The 22,061-nt window shown below is 45.2% G+C and overlaps 1 protein-coding gene across 1 annotated transcript; it reads left to right on the top strand.

Annotated features, from left to right (window-relative positions):
* Positions 1-506: 506 nt before the first annotated feature.
* Positions 507-21,388, top strand: LOC307237660 (vasoactive intestinal polypeptide receptor 1-like; the record flags this gene model as incomplete). Its single annotated transcript, XM_080010420.1, has 14 exons — positions 507-629; positions 4,570-4,678; positions 7,824-7,931; positions 12,711-12,811; positions 13,351-13,448; positions 13,556-13,688; positions 15,794-15,947; positions 16,629-16,689; positions 16,838-16,907; positions 17,109-17,203; positions 19,799-19,928; positions 20,512-20,553; positions 20,869-21,105; positions 21,332-21,388. The coding sequence occupies 14 exons, from the start codon at positions 507-509 to the stop codon at positions 21,386-21,388; spliced, it is 1,518 nt and encodes a 505-aa protein (XP_079866546.1).
* Between the last annotated feature and the right edge of the window lie 673 nt (positions 21,389-22,061).

The following is a 22,061-nucleotide window of genomic DNA, read 5'->3' as shown; positions in this document are numbered from 1 at the left end:
AAAATGTGTAAGCGTCATATACTTCTGTTTGCCACGGAGCTTATTTTATGCAATAATCCAAAATCCAGTGGAAAAATCCCATCGGCTTTTTGTCAAGGGAAAAAAGGGCGATGCCAACTTCTGCGTTGGCCGACAAAAATACGTCACCCCTGCAGCACTCTATATGACACAAAAGCAAATACTTATAACCCTGAACAACTTGAGGGAGTTTGTTGTCCTCAAGTAAATGGGGCTGAAGACCTTTGGATCAAGCTTGAGAAAATATAGTGGTGAGTCAGTCCCTCCCACCACTTGTCCCCTCCATCTATAACACCTTAGAGTTGATCAACTGGCCCAGGGTTCGGTCCCGGGGCCTCTCCTGTTCTTCTTTCACGCTGAATCCCCTGGTGACGTGGCACCTCCCAGGGCTTATCCAACCACTCCTATGCTGATGACACTCAGCTCCACCTCTACTTTCCCTCTTTGCAGTTATCGGGATATCGGAACATGGAGAGGTGCATCTCTGCATGTCTGGGCACCACCACCTGAAGCTCAGCCTCAACAAGACGGAGCTCCTCCTTCTACCTGGGCACGATTGCCCTCAAACAGACTTCAAAGTTTCTCCACCTCAGGCTGCCAAGAGCCTTGGGGTAATTCTGGACAACCAGCTCTCCTGCTCTGCCCACATGCTGCTACAACTCGCTCTCGCAGGTTTTCCCTCTATAACATTCCGATCTTCCGTCTTGATCCGTCAGACCTCTGCAGCGTGTCCAGAATGCAGCAGCCCGTCTAGTGATCAACCAAGCCAAAATCCGCTCACGTCCCTCCCCTCCTGCGACCACTTAACTGGCTCCCCACCTCGTCTCGTATCAACATTTAAGACGCCGGCGCTCTCCAACAAGGGCGACCATCGACCTGCTCCTCCCTATCCCCAATCACTGGTCGGGCTCCAGACGCCTCCACCCTTGCAGGCTGAATCGTTCCCCATCTTCTGCGCAGACTGAAGACCCATCTCTTCAGACTACACCTGGAACCTATTTGCACTGAGCTGTCTGCCCCATGAGCATCTCTTTTCATTTTACTGTTGAACATGCTTTCATTATAAACAACAAAAGCTCTCTAATACCCCCCTCCCACGGCACAAAAAAAACAGATAACACCCGTTACATCTAGCATTTTTCATTAGTGGGAAAGGTCGTTCAATCATTTCAGATCCCAGTTTGAATCCCAAATCAGAAGTTATTGACTTTTTTCCCGCATGGGGGACCATGAAATGCTTTATGTGTCGGGATCGCTCCGTGGGGACCACAGCGCAGAGCCCCCATGCGCCCCGTCAGGCTCCAGGGGACTGCAGCACCACCCCAAGCCGCTCTCTGCACCGGAGGAACGTCTCCGCTCCCTGCCGCTGCCGAGCGACCCGATTCTTTTGAACGGCTCCTTTGTAGGAACGAAGGGAACCGAGTCTCGCCGGGTGATGAGCTAGGTTTTTTTTTTTTCCAGGTTTGTTGGTCTCCTCTACTCCCCCCCCCAATCACACTGGAACCGTAACACGGCCCTTTTCTGGCGTGTTCGTGACGTTGAATGTGACACATCAGACAAAAAAAAAGAAACAACCGCATTCCTCCTGGCAATGGGAGATGTGTCAATCGCCTATTTTTAACGCATTTCCTTTTTTACCGGCTGTGGCAGTTGTGGCTGCCACACACCGTCCAAGTGACGTTTTCTCGGCTCTCCGGCACAGAGACACAGGAGACGATGGGTTGTAGACACCAGTTTATTTTAGATAGGAGGCTAGGTGGAATTAGCCCAGGAGCAGGATCTAACATGTCATGACAGGGCTCCTATCCTGAGTGAGTGTGAGGATGGCAGTTTTACCTGCTGGTATGCAGCCACCCTGACCCAATCACCTAGATCCAGGTCAGGTGTGGCTGCTCAACCACACCATCCCCACACCAGACCCGCGTTTAAAAATAACAGGTATATCCACTCATTTTGGTGTAAAAATGGTATAACGTAACTGGTACTGCTTGTTTCTAGAGAATGCTGAGCTGTGGCTGTGACATACAGTTGATTTGATACTGGGACAAATGTACTTATTGTACGTCACTATGGACAAAAGTGTGCTAAATGACATAATGTAATGTATAATGTAATGATTGGCTCCACCAAATAACAACTCAGGCCAAACAAGCCATGTAGGAAAATATTTCCTCACAGATTTCAGTGGGGAAACAATAAGTATAATTTTTACCTTTTTGATTCATTAAATTCATTTTTGCTTGTTTGATTCATTCCTTTAAATTACATTATTAAATTGTTTGCTGAAGCAGGACAGCTGCTTCAGCAAACAATTATAATAATAATGAAATTGAATACTCAACCCATTGCATATTAAAGACCCCCTCCACACCTTATCACCTCCTCTTGGAAGCATGACTTTGAATCTTGTTTTACGTGCAGAACCTGTCGAACTGTGCGTGTGCATATTCATGAAACTACATTTTCAATAAATGGAGAGAAGCTGTTAAGATATATACACCCTTCTTATTGGACATTCTTTAGTGGGGAAAAAAAAAGCAATTAAAAACGTGGCTGGAGAGGGTCTTTTAAAAATCCCTGTTGTATAGAACCCTCCCGTGCTGGCAGTATCTTAAATAATCGGTACCAGTTCCAAAGGGGAATAGATATGTAATTGACTCGGGGCGGTTGTGTTGCGTTTAATGTTATTACTAATCGCTTCCCTGGGGTCAAAATGCAGAGTGGTGTGAGTATTGTGTAGCAGAGTAGTGTGTAGTGCGCTAATCAATATCCCCTGTGTGCATCTTCAACAATGGACCAAATACAGGCCATGTCATTATTTCACTTGAGGTTGTTCTCTTTATCCTTAATTACCCATCTCATACCCCTCCTGAAAAGGGTGGTGTAGAGAGAGAGAGAGAGGGGGAGACAGTGAGGGAGAGTAAGAGAGTGAGTCACAGAGGGGGAGGAAGGGAGAGAGGGAGTAAGAGAGAGAGAAAGAGGAAGCTGTAGAGAGGGACAGACAGAGGGAGCGAAAGATAGAGAGAGGGAGGAGAGACAGGGCTGGTGGAGAGAGTTAGAGAGAGAGGGAGGGAGAGCAAAAGAGAGAGAGAGAGAAAGTGGCGGGGAGATGGGGTGGTAGAGAGAGAGAGTGAGCGAGAGAGGGAGAGATAGGGGAGACAGGGTGAGAGACAGGGGTGGTTGGAGAAAGGCAGAGACACACACAGAAGTAGAAAGGGAGAGAGAGAGAGAGAGAGAGCATACGCCCAAGCCAGATGAAGTGCATCTCCTTTGTAGAACCTACTGTATGTATTTGAGGGTCGGAGCTGGACCCTCAGAGCGTCTCCGGCACCAGAGGAGGTAACAGCAGAGGAGCCAAAATTCGGATTTGTGGTTCCAGAATCTGAACAGGAATTTCACGCAAACACACAAGAAATGGAATTAATATGTACAGGACCACCAGGACAACAGCACCAATCCATACTCCTCGTCATCTTCCTCTACCTGGGTCTGTCAGATAAGGTGGGCATCATTTCTTTCACTACTTTTACTTTGTGACTGTATAAATTGTGACTATAAATAAGCGTTTGCTAAAAAAAAAAGAGAGAAAAAAAAAAAGAGGAAATTAATAAATTATTTGTGTATCTGGGCCAAGGCTTCGTTTCAATAATATCTCGAAAATCTCCCAGAAAATATTGCATTCAAGAAACTGAACCTCTTTTTGGGGCTGTGCTTGTTGAGAACGAACCCACTGGATGATGCCACTGGTGACATTTTGGTTTGACATTCTTCTATCTGCCACCCAGTGTCCCTTGTCCAGAATTCGGGGGCTCGGCGAGTGCCCAAATGAAGCCGCTGACACTAATAAGCCCGGTGGTAACTCGCCCGCTCTCAAGCCGAAAGAAGAAAATCAATTGGGGGAAAGATAGATGAACAACAACTCCTGATTGATTGTGGCTGTTCCAGATGTTTCCTGATTCGATCCCAGTTTTCCCAAAGATAATTCATGAAAAGTGCATATATAAGTATCTGACTTGAATCATTATAATTGAAAATAAATGTACCTTATTAATTATGAGCAATAAGATAAAATGAGATAGGGGCTTTATTGTGGTAAAAAAAAAAGGGAAATTGGGATGTTTGGATGTACTAAGTTAACAGCAGGATCTACAGGTATAAAACACAATAAATTCATACAACATGGTAGATTTAATAAAACGACAAGCTGATGATTTGCATGATGGAATGTATGCAGATGAATACCACATGCTACAGCCTGACTTTATGGTGAAATCTGCCCCCCCCCCCCCCACCAAAAGAAAAAAAACACACAAAAAAAACAAAAAACTTTGCATTGTGTTGTAAACAAGCTGAGGACTGGAGCTTGTTTTGAGCGACCACTCGAGTGGACCTGCATACCTGCTTCCACCACATCCGTATGCATGCACTTAGACACCCCCGAAAACCGAGGGCTGGCTTCGAGCTGCAGGGGTGAGTTAACGTCACTCTCTCTCTCTCTCTCTCTCTCTCTCTCTCTCTCTCTCTCTCTCTCTCTCTCTCTCTCTCTCGCAGGCAGCGGCCATTCATCCAGACTGTGCCATCATCCCCCACCTCCTCAGGGCCCGGGAGGTTTGCGTCCAGACCAGGAGGACCGAGGCGCAGAACCGCTCCGGCCTCGCGGGTGGGTCTCCACGTTCGCCCCTTTTGTGCGAGCTGTTTGGTGTTGTTATCAGGGGGGCGGTGTTGACAGTTACACAAGCAGAGGCGCGCGCACGCATACACACAGACATGGAACAGAGACGCCTTGTGCAAAGACGCACGCCTCCGACAAAGAGACTTTGACAGGTGTTGGAAGACTGAACGGAAACGAAGAGGTTTACGCCCAACAGCCATCCGACTGGAGGCTCGGAGGTGAGGGGTGCCGATAAGAGTGAGATCAAAACACAAACAGCGTCGTGAAGGACTAGTACAGGTTTAGCGGTGAATCCTTCACCGGAGACAGTTTTGTATTGCCGCTCATGAGCTCGTTCCTGCGGCATTCAACCCAGTTGGGGATTTGGCAGCTAAAGCGTGAGTCTCCTCTCGGGTCTAATCCTCCACTGGCGTCGCAAAAGGGTGCGCTCAGTGGACGCAGTGTGTGTGGAGGGGCAGCGTGCTGTATAGTTGCGCATGTTTTCCTACGTGTGCGTCTACGTGTACCTAACACCGGCAGAGCAGAACAAATACTGGAACGAGATGATATCAGCCCATGGACCCTCTCCGTCGGTGGTGGAAATCGACTCCATCGGGGGAAGACTATCTGAAGCACCAAACTGACGCTCCGTTGACGTCCTGGTGCGAGTTCCCCCCTGTGTCCGTGCTCTCTCACTAACTCCCTTCATTAGCTTATGATGAACACGGCGTTCCCCCGGAGTGCTTTGCCGCGCGTCGCTCTAATGGGTTGTGCCACCGGCGCCGCTCCATCCTCCTCCATCACGAAACCACGTCAGACCCACCGCGGATCTGACACAGTCCTTCACGCCCAAAGTCATGACGACGCGAGGTGAATTTGAAAGTTTCCCTCGTTCAAAGTGATGCGTCATTAATTAAAGGAGGCCTAAGTTCATTTAGGACTGGAAAGGTTAATCGCCTGAATTCCTAGAGGTCATCGCAATCCGTTCGTCTTTGTGCGGAATGAAATGATTTCATAATTTAGAGTGACTCAAATGCTGCTCCTTTGATGCTTTTGAAGCTGCCACTGTCCAATCTCCCACGTAATTCCTCCTAAAGTCATTCTTAATCCTGATTGAGGTAAGACTCTTGCGGCACAGTGCAGTGGATCACTCCCTCCAGAGCTCTCTGAACAATGCAGCGCCGGATGAAAAGTAAGCCGCTTGGCAGGGATGTGGTTATCGAAGATCATGTTTTTAAGTGGTATTGGTGCGATAATGAAACGGTGTGCTCCACATCAGTGCAACCGTTTCTATCGGAGGGCTTTAAAATCGATCGGACCGAACGCTCCCAGGTTCCCCCGATGATGCGGCTGAAAGAGTAGAAGTGTCTTCATAATTCATGGTTTGGCAGAGAATCTAGCTCACGTTGTACCTCCCCCCCCCCCTCTATGAATTAGGACAAATGTCTGAACACGGATTATATCATTTGTTTTCCCTCTGTAGCTCACCCTCTAATCGCCACATCTCAAATGAAATCTTTTTTGCAATTAAGTTATCAGAAAAGATCCGAAGGTTAATACAATTCCAAATCTGGGGGATCAGAATTTGAGCGTTAAGGATACCAATATTTCCATGGAAGTGTTATTCAAGTGCCGTCAGATTGTCACTTGTACTTTGTCATGACACTCACTCATTTACTCACTCACTCACTCACTCACTCACTTTGCACATCTCACTCACTCACTCACTCACTCACTCACTCACTCACTCACTCACTCTGCACATCTCACTCACTCACTCACTCACTCACTCACTCACTCACTCACTCACTCACTCACTCACTCTGTACATCTCACTCACTCACTCACTCACTCACTCACTTGATCATTTTGCACATCTCACTCACTCACTCACTCACTCACTCTGCACATCTCACTCACTCACTCACTCACTCACTCACTCACTCACTCACTCACCAATCGCTCGCTCACTTAATCTGAACATCTCCCTCACTCACTCACTGAATTGACTGACTGACTGACTGACTCACTCACTCACTCACTCACTCACTTAATCTGCACATTGCACTCACCTAGGCACTTGCGCACTCAGTCAGTCAGTCAGTCACTCACTCACTTAATTTGCACATTTCACTCACTCACTCACTCACTCACTCAATCACTCACCCACTCACTCATCGCTCAGCCTGTTCGACATGAAAGAAGAGACATCTGTTCGTCCAATCTGTCCCCACGGACTGGAGCGACGGTGGAAAGACGGGATAATGCATTAGACACACTTTGCTTTGTACAAATGTGAGTGAGGCGAGGAGTGAGATTGGATTTTGGGATTTTCACAACCGAGCCCGTGAGCCACTATCATTGTTTTTACATCATCGAAGGCGCCCGGAACGGAGCAGCCAGACGATACGCGCAGCACGCCCGCGTTTCGAAGCCTCGCTCGGTGGGCGAGTCTGCGGAAGGGAGTCCTGGCGTTGTTCGGTGCTTATGTTCCACGCAACACGTCCGTCCGGGTCTTCACCGTCCAGGTTGACGCGCTTCAGACTTTTAGATTTTCTCCTTCTTTTTGGTCTCTCTTCTTATTGTCTTTTAGCCCAACCCGGCTGACAAACAAAAGTCCCCCCCCCCTCCCCCCGCGTCCGAGACAGACCACGGCTTGTGGAGAAGCGTCCACAGTGGGACGGCCTCGGAACACTGTCCGAGTATGAGCACAGTCTGTTCGGCGCACAACGGTCCTCCTGCCTCCAGCCGTCTAATCCCAGGTTCTGTTTGTGCAATCTGGAGGATTTGCGCGCCCCGGTGGGCTCGGACTTGGCAGATGTTCCAGTTAGCAAGAGGCTTTAGCCCTAATTGGATAACAAAGGCTGCGGGAGTAAGCTCGCAAGTTGTCTGTCTGATGCATTACGCTCTCTGTGTCTTTTTGTCTCTGCGCCACGTTTCGTCCCTTTTCTCCCGGAGATCTGCCCCCGACAGTTTTGGCGCCACGGCCTGACCTGCTCATCTGATGTTAATGTAATTGTGCCCCGCCGTCTCATAACACGTACTAAAGTGATGAAATCAAGAAAACTGTCGGGTGGTTAAATGGATAAATTGGTAATCAGGGCATGGTACGCTTGTGTAGAGATGAGCTCCACCCGTCTCTTCCCTTTTTTAGGTTGTAGGACGGAGTGGGATGAGATCCGGTGTTGGCTTCACGCGGACGTCGGCCAGGTGGTCAACGTGTCCTGTTCTGATGTTTTCCAGCAATTCTCCAGCAGCCAAGGTCAGTTTGGAGTTCAACTTTTGTGGACAGACTGGGATGCGAATACACCTCATTCCATTCCCCTCATTCCTACGGGAAAGTGAATACCAAAGCAATACAGTACAACACAAAGTGTCTAAAATGTCCTTTCTATAAATTGCTCCGTTCCCCATTCGTTCTGTGCATTTTCACTGTTATACACAAATCCTGGAAGGAAACAATGGTGGGAGTGGATTGTTTCAAAAGGATCATCAATTATTGCCTCCGCTGCGTGAAATATGCAAACATACTGGCAAGAATATAGATACGCTCCGGGAGACGTCTGGGAGATTTTTTTGGAAGCTTGGAGATCCCGTTGATTGCTCGGGCGAAACCTATCTGCCTGCGTTAAGCATTTCGTAAGTTAGCATCCTCCAAGGCTGGATTATGCGCCAGTGTTCTGGCATCACAGACAGAAAGGTTTAGGGTTTTTTTGGTTTTGGGTTTTTTTTTTTTTTTTTGGTTGAAAGCAACACCATTTAATTCTTTTTTTTTTAAAGGCCTACAATTTTCCATCATTTCCGGTTTTTCTTACTTATAAGACGTCCTTAGGGCAGACTTCCTTTTCATTTTTTTTAATCACAAGGAAAAAAGAAAATGCTGTCCGAGAAGAAGAAAGGTTGTGCGATATTTATTAAATTACAAATTATTTTCAAAAGCACTTTCAAGCGATGTGTATTTATAAACCTCGATGCGTTTGCGTCTAAATTCAGTCTCACACTCAGAAGCAGCGCTTTGATGCTCCTGGGGCTATCTGGGGCCTCAGATACAGTAGAGCGTTTCATTATCGTTGACCAAAGTGGTGATATGTTTAAAGCATATTGTGGCTATGGTAATTCGCAGGCCAGTGCACCCAGTCCCCCAGAGCCCCCCAGGGCCCCCCAGAGCCCCCCAGAGCACCGTAGTCCACAAAGTGTTTCATCTGTCATTCAATCCACTTTAAGACACAACAATGAACATGTGGAAGACAATATGTCTACATTTCATCTCATTCTTTTCAATTTTTTTTTATGCTGTTAATGGGTCGCCCTTTTGGAGTTTACCGTAACTGTACTGTAATTTGATTAACTTTATTACGCTTCATTGTTCCCCTCCACACTGATTGGCCGTTGAAATTCAATAATCAAGGCTGTTTACAGTGCTTTGAAGTGGGGACACTCATTAGCAGTCTTCTGCACTGCCTTTACGGAAATAAAAAATGAACAAGGGTCATTTCGATTTTAACTTTAGGCTTTCAAAGCATATTTTTCGACTCAGAATTCCTTCCCTACAGTGCTGTATGTATTACTTGTTCAGTTGGCCGTGGTTTTTGATCCACCGCCACGGGAATGGAATTTAAAGTCGGTTCTGGCCCGGTGACTCCGCCTCTGAATGGGTTGTGAGCATTCGCCGCGGTGGATCGCGTCATGTCTGCATTCACAAACCGTCGCATTCCCGCACGTTTTTATGCACTCGCAAAATGCACTTTAGCAGCCATCTATTTTTAGACACAAAACAGAAAGGTCTGGTGCTGCTAGTAACTGTCACTTTGGGAAACGGGAAGAAAGAGGCGGATGGCGGTGGATGAGCAGCGTGTCGTGGGGAACGAGGAGCGGCAGGGAAGCGGGGAGAGTCGTCCTTGTGTGGCGGGGCGTGTTTGGGGCTGACATCCGGAATGAACGCAGGGGAACTAACGCATGAGGATGTGTGGGAGAAAAGAAAGGGAAAAAACAAATCGGAAAACAGGTTGGGAGCGCTCTCCTGAATTCCATTCTTCTGCCGGTGCCAATGCAGGAAAAACACGGCTTTTCGGTCAGAACGAGTCAAAACCATATGATAGAGAAGTGTAGGAATCACACCACTCCACTCCAGTCCACTCCTCTCGACTTGACTCCCCTCCAGTCAATGTCAAAACCGCGGCGGACCGAGATGAAAGCTCATTCATCACATTTTAAAATGGCATGCCTGGAGTAAAATGTCACGGATGACAAAACAAACCCGCCCAATATTTTCTGGATTAAAGCAAAGAAAGATAAGACCTCGTCCACACGTTTACAGATTTATCTGAAAATTAATTTTTCCACAAAAAAATTAAAATAAAAAATCTCCGTCCACGCGAGAATGCAAAAACGATTTAAAACGCTTACGGAAGCATTTCAGGCCAACAGGTTAATGGTTAAGTTCAAGTTCAAGTTCAAGTTCAAGAGATTATTTGTCACATACATATACATACGGTCATACATATATGCAGTGAAATGTCATGACACCCGGTGATTACGTACAATAAGCTCTATAAATACTAAAAAATACCAAAATGTGCGTAATCGCCACAAGGTGCTCGCGCAGGCAGCCGCAAGGGGAGGCGCCACAATCGCGATTCTGGGTCCTATAATTATATAATTGAATTAATTGACTGTGTTGTTTGCATGCAGTCCATAAGTTGGCGAGCTATATGGAATATGTGGCATTCCCCTGACTGGTGTGATGTATGTGGTCTGTAGAGATATGTCTGATGACGTAAATATCACATTTCCTTACTTTAGGTTCGGATAATATCTCATAAAACCTGATGTCAATGTCCACAGAAGAACATGAGGAACATGCCCATCGAGCTTCTTCGTGATGTTCGTGCACAGCACCGTACGGGCGCGATTCCCGACGACGGAGAGACTTTTCAACTCTTAATGGAGACGCTGTGGAGACGCGGTCGCCGGCCGCCGCTCATAGCGTCTCCCGGCGCAGGTTGAGGCCTCGGTGTTTTTCAAGAAGCTCCGCTTTGCTCGTCCGCACGAATCCATGAAAAACGGAGTTTCGAAAAACCTCCGCCCCGGAGGGCGTTTTCCAAAAGGCTTAGATTTCCGGAGACCTAAAAACGGCGTTTTTCGCCTGGACGGGGAGGCCAAAACGCAGAGAAATTACCACATTTTCAAAAACATCCCCATACGTGTGGAGGCACAAATTTATTCTCGCTAATGTAGCTACAATATATCATAAACATACGGATGAAAATTAATTGCTGATGATTTATTTCAATAACGATCGGTCGAGCACACTAAGGCGAGGTGCGAGCTCTGAGGATCAATGACGATCATTAACGCTAACAGTTTTAAAATTTAAAATCAGGTTCACACCTTGGGAGCACGTGCTCGTTCCTTCATTCACCAACAGAGAGCCACCGGCCATGTTGTCTGCTTCCCTAAACTTCAATGGCGGTAATTAAATGAGTGTTTTAAGAGTTTGTTTTCTTTAATCTTTGATTGTGTGAGTGATTGACATAGAGATCCAACGCCAGTCATAGCAGCCATGGAAGGAATATTACAGGGATGAGGATGTGTGGCGTGTAGAGTAATGACCATGTTTTTTTTTGTTTTTTTGTTCTTTTTTTAATTAAAAACAAGAAATAATATTAACTAACTAAAAGAGCGGCTTTCTGAACCCGGAAAACAAAACAAACAATAAGTATAATGAGTAAAGCCGAGTAGAGATTCCGTGCTTTTAATCCTTTAGCGGCGGTCAATTGCCGTGACCGACTGATTTCAATTCACAAACCGCTTGGGAGCTAAAAGATTAAAACGATTTTCGTTTTTTTGAAATGCATTAACATGGCCGAAACCATTTAAAAAAAAAAATAGACTTTTTTCCATTAATTTTTTTTTTTCTTAGGTTAGGGGATTCCGGTTTGGACTCGGCAGCGTATCCATCAGAGCAGGGTGACGGATACGCTGCGGTTGGAGACAGATTTATTCAGAGGCAGCGCGCTTCCCTCCAAAATAGGGGACGTTAAACCGCTTAAGTTTCGCCGGCCGTCGCGGGCCGCCGCCCCGTGCGTCCGGCCCCGCAAGCGCGAGGCGGGGGACTTTCCCCCTCGACGCGACGGACGAGGGATAATAGGTAAAGTAAACAAAAAACAGAACGGGGCGGCCGGTAATGACGCGCCGCGCCGGGCAGAGGCTTTACCGCGTCCGGTAATTCAGCTCATTACGGAGGAAACAAATTGAAGGTGATGTGAGTGTACTGTGTACGTGCGGGGCAGATCGAGCTCTGCTGTTGTTGACTTTGTTAAAAATTGCTGCAGAGTGGACTCCTGTAGTCCAATGCATGAATACACCGAAGGACATTTTCAACATCAGAATGGCCAAAAGTATATTCCAAATAAGGGCAAAGTCCACAGCCAAGGTGCGCTGTCGTTGGACGAAGAGTGAGGTAAGGAGAAAAAGTTGGTAAGACAGTAAATTTAGACAGTAAATTTAGAAGCGCACATTTCGGATTGACGATTTCTTCCGCTGAGTGGAGTTGATGATTGCCCATTCATCCTCTAAGGGGCTCTCTAGGGGGGTGTGGCCAAAGACTACACCAGCGGTACGTCACGGCCTCTCCAACAGCCCGATCGACCCATTCTCACACACGGAGAGATGTAGGAATTGGTTCTGTGGTTCTGAACAACTCAGGGTTGTTCAGAGCCTGCTCCGATCGCCGCCAAGTCATTTAATTTAAGATGGTCGGAAACAATTGGGATCAACCCAATCTAGTCTGGGACGTCCGTCGGTTTGATGTTATCTTAAGCGTTAAGTCCGCGTGCAAGAACCCGAAGATGTCCGATCCCGCGTGTTCGCCGTCCTTGCGAAACCCTATAGAGTGCGCACTACTGGGATGGGGGGGGGTGGGGGGGGGGGGAGTCTTTAAATGTCTGATGGCGTGGAAAGTCTTTTGAAAGCCTTTTTGGCGTATCCCCCGGCATAACCGAGCACAGTGTTTGCTCTCTCTCTCTCCCCGCCGCACCAGGCTATGTTTTCAGGAACTGCACGGCTGAAGGCTGGACCGAGCTCTACCCGCCCTACGAGGAGGCCTGCGTCTTCAATGACGACAGCGAACCCGAATCAGAGGTGAAGGCTCGAGGAAGGCGCCGTTGCCGTAACCGTCGGTCGCTGCAAGGCTAACCCCGACTCGTATCTCGTGACTTCCTTCCCCAAGTGACACCCGCTTCTTTCGAGGACCTCGGTATTGCCAGTTCAAGCAACGACTATTTACTTAATCCCGAAGAGATGTTCCCATATCGTTTAATCAACCACTATTAAAGTCATTGGACGAATATATTTTGTGTGAAACGCCAAAACGTCCCTTTCAGTTCGACACCTTTCTGTGAATTGCTGTTGTCCGTAGAAAAATGAAACGCTAAATTTTTAAAAATCAATTTCAGTTCTCTATCTATATATTGATCGTCGGGGCACTTTCACACGTTTATCGCTTGAAAGCGCAGAGAAAGCCTCCCGAGGGTAGAGCTGTCTGTGGGCTCACGCTCAGATCTATTTAACGTGTTTGGGAATTATCACTCGCCAGGCGAGCGCCTCGACGCCGTCGCAATATCACTGCTCATTTCAGGCCTCTCCTCCCCGTAAATCTATTTTCTCCCCCCCCCCTGTAGACCAGCTACCTCTCCACCTTCAGGAAGGTCTACACGGTGGGATACGCCACCTCTCTCATCTCCCTCATGACGGCCATCGTGGTCTTCGCGGTTTTCAGGTGAAGACCCGACCCGCTCTTCGCTCCCACGGGTTGCATGGTGGCGTCGGGGGGAAAAAAAAACAAGACGCCGGAATGTTAAAAAAAAACGGATCTCTCCCTGTCAGGAAGTTCCACTGCACCAGGAACTACATCCACATCAACCTCTTCTCCTCCTTCGTCCTGAGGGCGAGCGCCGTCTTCATCAAAGACGCCGTGCTGTTTGCCGACGAGACGCTGGACCACTGCTCCATGTCCACGGTACGCCAGGCGCCGTCAGTTGTCTAATGGTATAATCTATCATTAGATTATATGTATATACTGTATATATACAGTGTATATATATATATATATATATATATATATATATATATATATATATATACGCTCAAACCCCCCTCACAGTGCGCTGTAGAGGAAGGGAGGACGGATGATGAGATGGAAGGGTAACTATGTGTGACGGTCAGACGCCCGGAGATGTTTTGGATCTCGTAACTGCCGAAGGGAAAAAAACAACATCTGGGGGAATACATGAGTGGGTCATTTTGAATCATGTCAGTTTTGGGTGATTTTGTCTTGTGCGTGCGGGAAATAAGGAATGCCTTCGATTTCATGGAGCTACATATATGTCAAATATTAGTTGCTTGTTTTTTCACATCCTACCATACAAAAAAAATAATAATATCGACGCCATTTTATTCAGATTCCTGACAGCTATCTTGCACTTGTATCTGGTTGAATTTAAAAACGGGTGCTCAGGTCCTTAATTTCCATGTTGCTCCAATGGTCAATGAATGTTTGATTGTTTCTAGCGTCTCATATAAGTTGCTTTGAACAACAGCGTCTGATAAATGAATAAATATAAATGTAAATGTAAATATTCTATTGTTAGGGGTCAAACCAGCACGGCTGAAACCCTATTTTTATTATGTGGTTTAAAAAAATATATTTTTTTATTATTATTATTATTATTATTATTATACATTTTTTATTATTATTTTATTTATTGTATATACTATGTATATGCTGTACATTTCATAGCTATTTTTTAATCTTATTCCTTATTAACTTTATTAAATATATATATATTTTTTATAATTACCTGGTTTCATATACAGCTGCTGGTGGAGATAAATGGTTCTTCTTCTTATCCTTCTCAGTTTGCATCTGATCCAGGTCTGACCTTACCTCGTAGCTCCGGGAGGTCACACACCGCTTGAAATGTGTTTTATTTTTTAAAGCCATTTTGGGAAACTTGACTTCCAAACCTGACGTCCAAATGCTCCATCACATAAAGTTCTTTGGGCATTTTAAGTCGTCGCTTCAGAGGGAGCAGAGAGCAATTGCACTCTCACTTTCCCTGAAAAAAAAAAAGTGCCCCCCCCCCCACGAGCTGAGGAAATATAAACAGCTGACCCTCTGGTCACTTTGCTGACTTCTTGCCTATTACTGACACCTAATATATTTTCGCTCATTTGTATTCAGTGATGCCTTTGCCTTGCCATCAAACACCCTTTTCATACAACTTTAAGGGCAGGGTGATATTTAAATATATTCAAAAGGGTTTTCAAAGAGCTAAATATCCAAATTTCTTCTAGAAAATTATGAAATGAAACTTGCCTGGCGTGGTGGATACAACAATATCTTGGATGAAAAATCCTCCACGTTCAGTTCAACACCCACATGTCTTCCAATGTATTCATATATTTGTGCGTCAGTTCCTGTGTTTTGGATTAGAGGCTTTCCTATCCCAGGTCATTGCAATTTAGTGAACATTTACAAATAGAGCAAGAGAAAATGCTGCTAAAGTGAGACTATCGTATGCTTATGTCAGGACAGAAAAGATCACAAAAAATCTCCAACGTTTTTCCCCCTGAATATTTTATCCGAATTTGTTGGGATACAACCAAAAAACAGTAAAACACCAAGTTTAAAAAGAGCCGCCTCTATGTTTTTGTGTGTCAAGTTTGAGTTTATATAATTTATATTATTAAATATGTATATCAAGTACACAATTTATTCACTTTTATCCTCACAATAACTATACCCTGCTGTACGTTGTTGGTGCTGAATGCAAAAGAAGTGCAATGTGTCCTCAATGGCTGCATGTATAATGCAAGATAATGCAGAATACCATCCCATATCCTCCATACTGACCCTAGCTTTGATGTTTGGGACAAAAAAAAACGTAATAAAATTATTATGCTGCGATTCCCTATGCAACATAGTGTTATTGAAGGATTAAAAAAATCATCTAAGGATTTACTGGCGGCGCTGCCTCTGACCATACCACGTTGCCCATCCTTTTCAAAACAGTAATATACTGAATATATACAATGACCTTGTTGATTTTCTGTCCCATCCAGGCGACGTGCAAGTGGGCTGTAGCATTCTTCCAGTTTTGCATCCTGGCAAACTACTTCTGGCTGCTGGTGGAGGGCATGTACCTCCAGACGCTGCTGGCTCTCACCTTCGTCTCCCAGAGGAAGTACTTCTGGTGGTACATCCTCATCGGGTGGGGTAAGATGGGCAGCGGACGGAGGCGGACCAGGAGGATAAATTGGCGAAGGATAATTACACTAATGATTCATACCCATGAAAGCTCATTTTATGCCTTTCCGCCGTCCAAAAACTGCATTGCCGCCATCGCTTGACGGCGTGTCTGGAGTCCCGTGGCAGCTATGCGTGCCATTCAAGGACATGTTCGTTAAATCTCCTTTTTGAAAAACGGGAAACTCATTATAGCCAGGCTTTTCCGAGCGTATTTTTCAACCTTCATGTTTCGAATTGCTGTAATGTCACATATTCATTTTAAACTACTTCTTATTTTCAATTGCTGTGCGTCCAGAGTGCAAAGTTGGCTACAGCAGGTTGTCAGTCGGAAGCGGCACAACTTTCTGTTTCTAGTCTCTTAGCATGTACGTAGCCTAAAGAGCTGATTCGCGACGCAAAAGTGTTCTTTAAAAGCTGACGAAATGGAGAGTTTGCAACCATCTTTTTTAATGCACAACATATACAAGCTGACTGTATTGTGAGAAAAAGGTTAACAATGTTTAACTAAGGTTAAAACGTTGGCCCCGTTGAACCACATTTAAGCACAATGAGAGGCTGAAGCAGCAGTATTTTATGCCTCCTAAATGAACAGAGCGCTGAAATAATCTTATATGTGTGGATTGTTAAGCTTCTGATCTTCCGTTCTAGGGCTGCCATCGACCGTCCTCTTCATCTGGGCGTTGACCCGATACCTTTACGATGACAGAGGGTAGGTCTTACTGATGTCTTACCTATTTCATAGCACAGAATGAGAACATCTCAATGCAAATGAGTGAAGAGTTGCTTCCGTCTCTTTCCAGGATCTGTATCAGTCAGGCTTGCCTTTAATCTGGTGTTAATTCTGAATGGCATTACAGATGCTGGGATGACACAGACAATGTTGGTATTTGGTGGATTATTAAAGGACCCATCACGGTCTCGCTGCTGGTGAGTATCGGAGCCCCAAGGGGACTCTAGTCCTGCTTAATCATTCCTGTCCTTGTGTTATTCATGAGCGCCATCACAATTTAATACATACTGAAATGTTTGTTTTGTTGCTGTTGGATCAGAGGAGGATTAGTTGGCCAATTAAATGATCAGCGTTTGCGTGCGTGCGTGTGTGTGTGTGTGTGTGTCTACGCGCTCCAGATCAACATCGTCATCTTCATCAATGTGATCCGGATCCTGGTTCAAAAACTGAAGCGTCCAGCCATGGGTGGAGGCCACGACACCGGACATTTCATGTAAATCCTTTGCAGTTTTTGGTACTTTTTAGTTGTTTATTAATACAGTATATCCACACTTTCTATCGATCCATTGGTTTATTTGGTGTATGTATACGATATACTGTGTATCCTTCTTATTTGTCCCTTTTCAAGTTGTCCCTTTTTCGTTTTCCCTTTCCAAATGAATTTAATTCAAAGAGTATTAATCCCCTCCCAAAATCCAGTGATTATTTGAATTCTATTTGAATAGAATCCATATTTTCCCCTCTGTAATTCCCACCTACTTTCAGCGTGGAGAGGTTGACAGTATGTTCCAGCTCCATTGTATTAATTTTAGAATGGGAACAGGTAAAAATAGCGCCCGTCACCAAGAATAAACGTGTTCTAAAGCGACGTGACAGGATCCCTCTTCCGACTGAATGAATATTTCACTTGTTTTTAATTCTTCAGCCTGAGTCGTATTGTCTACGGAAAGCTGGAAGGAGGGGGACAATGAGATTGGAATTCCAGGTGTGAAAAGAGAGGGACCTTAATCGGCTCGAGCACTTAAACACGAGCCTGTTCGCGTCACGTTGTCCCGTCAGATTTATGACAATGCTGCTGACGTCGCTGAGACGCTGGGGTTTTTGATAATTTGCAATTTCTGGGCTTAGGTGAAAGCTAAAGGAAAACATATCTTAAATGTTGTACAGTCTTTCAAAAGCCTCTATGAAAAACTCTATGCCTTTTTTTTTGCTACTATTACTAATACTACTTCTTTATATATTCGATACAGAGTTTCATTGTTTATTGCTAGATCTTTAGGTATATAGTCGATCGCCAATTTTTTCAGATTGTTAGTTCATTTTTATGTATAGGGCCTACTCCTCATTTGACAAATTTCCTCCTATTATGTTCAACTGTCAGGAAAATCAACCATTTTCTAATAAATCATAATCTAATAATAATATAACAAATATAGTCAACCTCAATAACATAATAACAATTATATTAATAAAAATATTCAAAAAAAATTCAATATATTTAGTCCAGTTGTTTTCTTATTTAGTGTAATAGTCAATGCAGATCATGGTTATGACCATTGGCTCATCAAAGAATCTTTTCTATATAGAGGCAAAAACGTAGACATAATAACACTTTATTTTATTTGTCCTTGTTTATTTATTTATTTATTAATTTTAAATTTTAAACCTTCTGTTTCACAGGGTTTTCAGCAGGCAGCATTTTTTCCAAATGTTGATAGTGCCAACCATTGGTGGTTGCAAAAAACCCCAAAACAATCAGTATTAAAGGTTTCATGCTAAATAAAAATACAACACAAAGAAATCAATAAACAAATAAATAAATAAAATACAATATTTTAAATAGAGATTTTTCCGACATTTTTCAAACTTTAAGACGAACCAATTTGACCCACACCGCAGGAGCGTTACGTTTTTTTTTCTGGTTTATTACATATAACAATTTCTCTCTTCCCCCCTATTTCTCCTTCTTATTAATTTATTATTATTGACTGTTGTTTTTATGGTTGCTGCTTTAACACTGCAACGTCCCTCTGGGGATGAGTAAAGGTATCTATCTCACTATTTATCTTTATTCTTATATTCTGTAATGGTGTTTTTCATAACACACACTGTCTTTTTTATTGTTTATTGCCGTGGTGCGTTTGCCCATTTGGCACTCGTTGCCCGCCTCGCTGTCGTGGAAGGATGGCGCTCCGAAGCGGGACCTTGCCTGGCGTTCTTTGTTTTTGTGATAAACAGCTCCACATATAGACGGGATTGTCCCGAATTTCGCTCTTTCCGGGCACATTAGGGGCACAGAAGCCGAACTACAGTCACACTCTGCATTTTTGGTTTCTGTCAGCTGCAGCTTCTCTTACCTTGACCTGCAGCGCCACAAGGGTGTCGACCTCCGGGGTCGAGGAAATATAAACAGCTGACCCTCCAACCGACACGGCTGTGTTCTCGCTGGTGAACGAGTGAGGAATGCACAAATCAGAGAGAAACAGCAATTAGCCTTATTATGTGCACCCTGCGGTGGCTTATCGTGGTGATGTGATGTTTTCTGAAAAGAGGGTCGTGCGGTTTTCATATTAGATCATTCAGACGCCGTGCTGTGTCCGGCTGGGAACAGTGTCAGGCGGCGGAGTAAAGAGATCCAGCACCAAAGAGACGTCACCTCAGGGCGGCCGGGGGACGGAAAATGGAAAACTAATTGGTGAACAGTTTAATAACTCTCAGCAGTCATTTTAGCTATTTGTTTCCTCCTCCATTTCTTTTTTGATTTTGTTTGTTTGTGTTTTGTACACGTCGGCCAAATGTTGTTGCGTAAATAGAGCCGCCGCAAAATCAATATTTTAAATGGTAAAAGTGATAGGATTTCATCAAATTTTAATTGTATTCAATAAATGGAGACCCGCGTTTTTCATTTTTTAACTCTTCCCGTGAGCCCGGTAGTGTATGTCTCATCTTTTCAAGTCGTACAAACAGACATTTCTTTCTGAAACTACTGCTTCAGGGTTCTTTTGTTTCGTTACAGTATGATCACTCTGTTTTTTCCGCTCTGCGTAACTCCCATCACCCCCTGTTGTTCTGTCGTTCTCCCTGCCAGGAGGTTGGCCAAATCCACCCTGTTCCTCATCCCTCTCTTCGGGATGCACTACACCGTGTTCGCCTTCCTCCCTGAGAACACGGGCGTGGCCGCCCGGCTGTACATCGAGCTAGGACTGGGCTCCTTTCAGGTCTAAACATTTCCGGAAAAATAATTGGAAAAAGTTAGAGCTGGGGTATAGCCATTATATATTAAAGTGGTAATCCGTAAAGAAAAATATTATTTTGTCCAAAAGATTCCTGTGTTTGATTCTTTTCTTGGCTGGCACTTTATCAAAAGCCGCCATCCACTGTGTTATGCATGTGCTTGTCTTTATGCTGTTTCCATTGTCGGTGGCGGGGTCCGCCGCGCCTTCCCGGCAAGAACACAATGATTGAGAGCTCGCAAAAAGCGAAATTTCGCGGTGAACTCGATGAAGTCAGTAAACGGTCGATTTGGATGAACATTCACAACAAAAGAACAACATCCTCAGATGAAGGACAATATCCACACCACTTCAAGTGACCAAGACGAAACAACAACAAATCAATGATCAAAACAAGGCAAACTGTGGATGTTGGAAAAAAAAATAAAGCATTGCCTTTTTGAAAGGATCCCTGGGAGTCGTAGTGTACTCCACCCAACACAGACGACTTCAGGGATTGCCACTCTAATATACTGTAAACGTGGATAATGCAATTGAAATGTTGTTTTTTCTTTTTTGTTTTCTGCAGGGCTTCGTGGTCGCGCTGCTTTACTGTTTCATGAATGGAGAGGTAGGCGACATGAGAGTTTCACACATCAGGAGGTCTGCTGGCTCCATCTATATATGAAAAGTCCCTCCAGAGATGGACAGACAGACAGACAGACAGATAGATACAGGAGATAGATCGGAAAATAATTACTTAATATCTAAATAATAACTAAAACTTGGTGTGAATGTGTGTGTGTGTGTCTGTGTGTGTGCATGTCTGTGCATGTCTGTGTGTGTGTCTGTGTGTGTGTCTGTGCATGTGTGTGTGTGTGTGTGTGTCTGTGCGTGTGTGCGTGTGTGCGTGTGTGTGCATGTGTGTGTTGGTGTGCGACACCAGGTCCAGGCGGAGCTGCGGCGCTGGCTGTGGAAGTGTCACGCCGAGAGCCACTTCACCGCGGCCAAGCGACACATCACCGTCACCCAAATCACCGTCCTGGAGCGAGGTGGCCCCCGGCGGCCGGCCTCCGCCAGCAACGTCTCCTCCGCGTCGCCGACCATGCCGTGGCTTCGGGCTTCACCCCCGAGGGGAAGACGCGAGGGTGCCTCGGTCGGGGAGAATGACGGTCAGAGTTCGGTTACGCCGGCTCGCTCGTTGACCAAAAACCATGAGTGACGTCGACGGGTTCGCTGGGAAGCCCACGTGGCGCTGTGATGCGTCATTGCCGGTGGCCGTCAGCAAAGGATTGTGGGAAGGTTTTTAAAAAAAAAAACATTTTTTATTACTATTATTTTTTTTTTCCTGGAGGGTCCAGCAGACATTGCTGCTCTCATTCGCGGTGTGTCCTCTCTGCGAGCCAAAGACATCGGCCCGTCTGCTGAGTCGGAAGAAGGCGGACAAAGACAAGTTTGACCTCTGACATGGGGCTCTCTCTCAGCAAAATTGCCATTTTTGAGCCTAAAATGGGAAAAAGTAACGTTGAGCGACAAAGATACAGGACTTGAGAGATGGATCTGTGCTGGACTTGACGCAGGAGGACTCAATCAGAGCAAAGTGCGACAATGATCTCACTGGGGGATCCCCAGCCTTTTTTTTTTTTTCGCTCAGAGACCCCCTAAATCAAACACGATTCAATCTGAACCCCCCCTGTTCAGAAAAAAATGCATGGTATTTATCAGCAGTCGGTGGTCCATTTTGTCTGAATCGGTTCTTCTTTCATGGTAGATAGAGGAAAGTTTTTTTTTTTTACTTTTTTTTATTATTATTATTATTCTTTTTTTTTTTTAAACAGGACAAGCTTAGCTCGTCTTTATAGTCACGAACACACCACAACACACATGCATTTCGTGCAGCAACGGCCGACACACACACACACACACACACACACATACACACACACACGCGCAGATGGAGGACGTGAAATGTCTTTTCCGTATGTTTCCCCATCGAGGCGTGTCCTTCCTCCGCGGGGCAGGCCAGGAGCGGTGGGCAGCTGACAGTACAGCGCGCGGGGACCAACTTCTGCATCCATCGCTGGTCAGACGATGTTTCTTGTGCATGTTTTTTTAGTGGGGGTTCTTACGATGTTACAT

The sequence above is a fragment of the Zeus faber genome (assembly GCF_960531495.2).
Source record: "Zeus faber genome assembly, chromosome: 12".
Taxonomy (NCBI): Eukaryota; Metazoa; Chordata; class Actinopteri; order Zeiformes; family Zeidae; genus Zeus; species Zeus faber.
The sequence above is the reverse complement of the archived record's forward strand: the minus strand, read 5'-3'. Positions and strand labels throughout refer to the sequence as shown.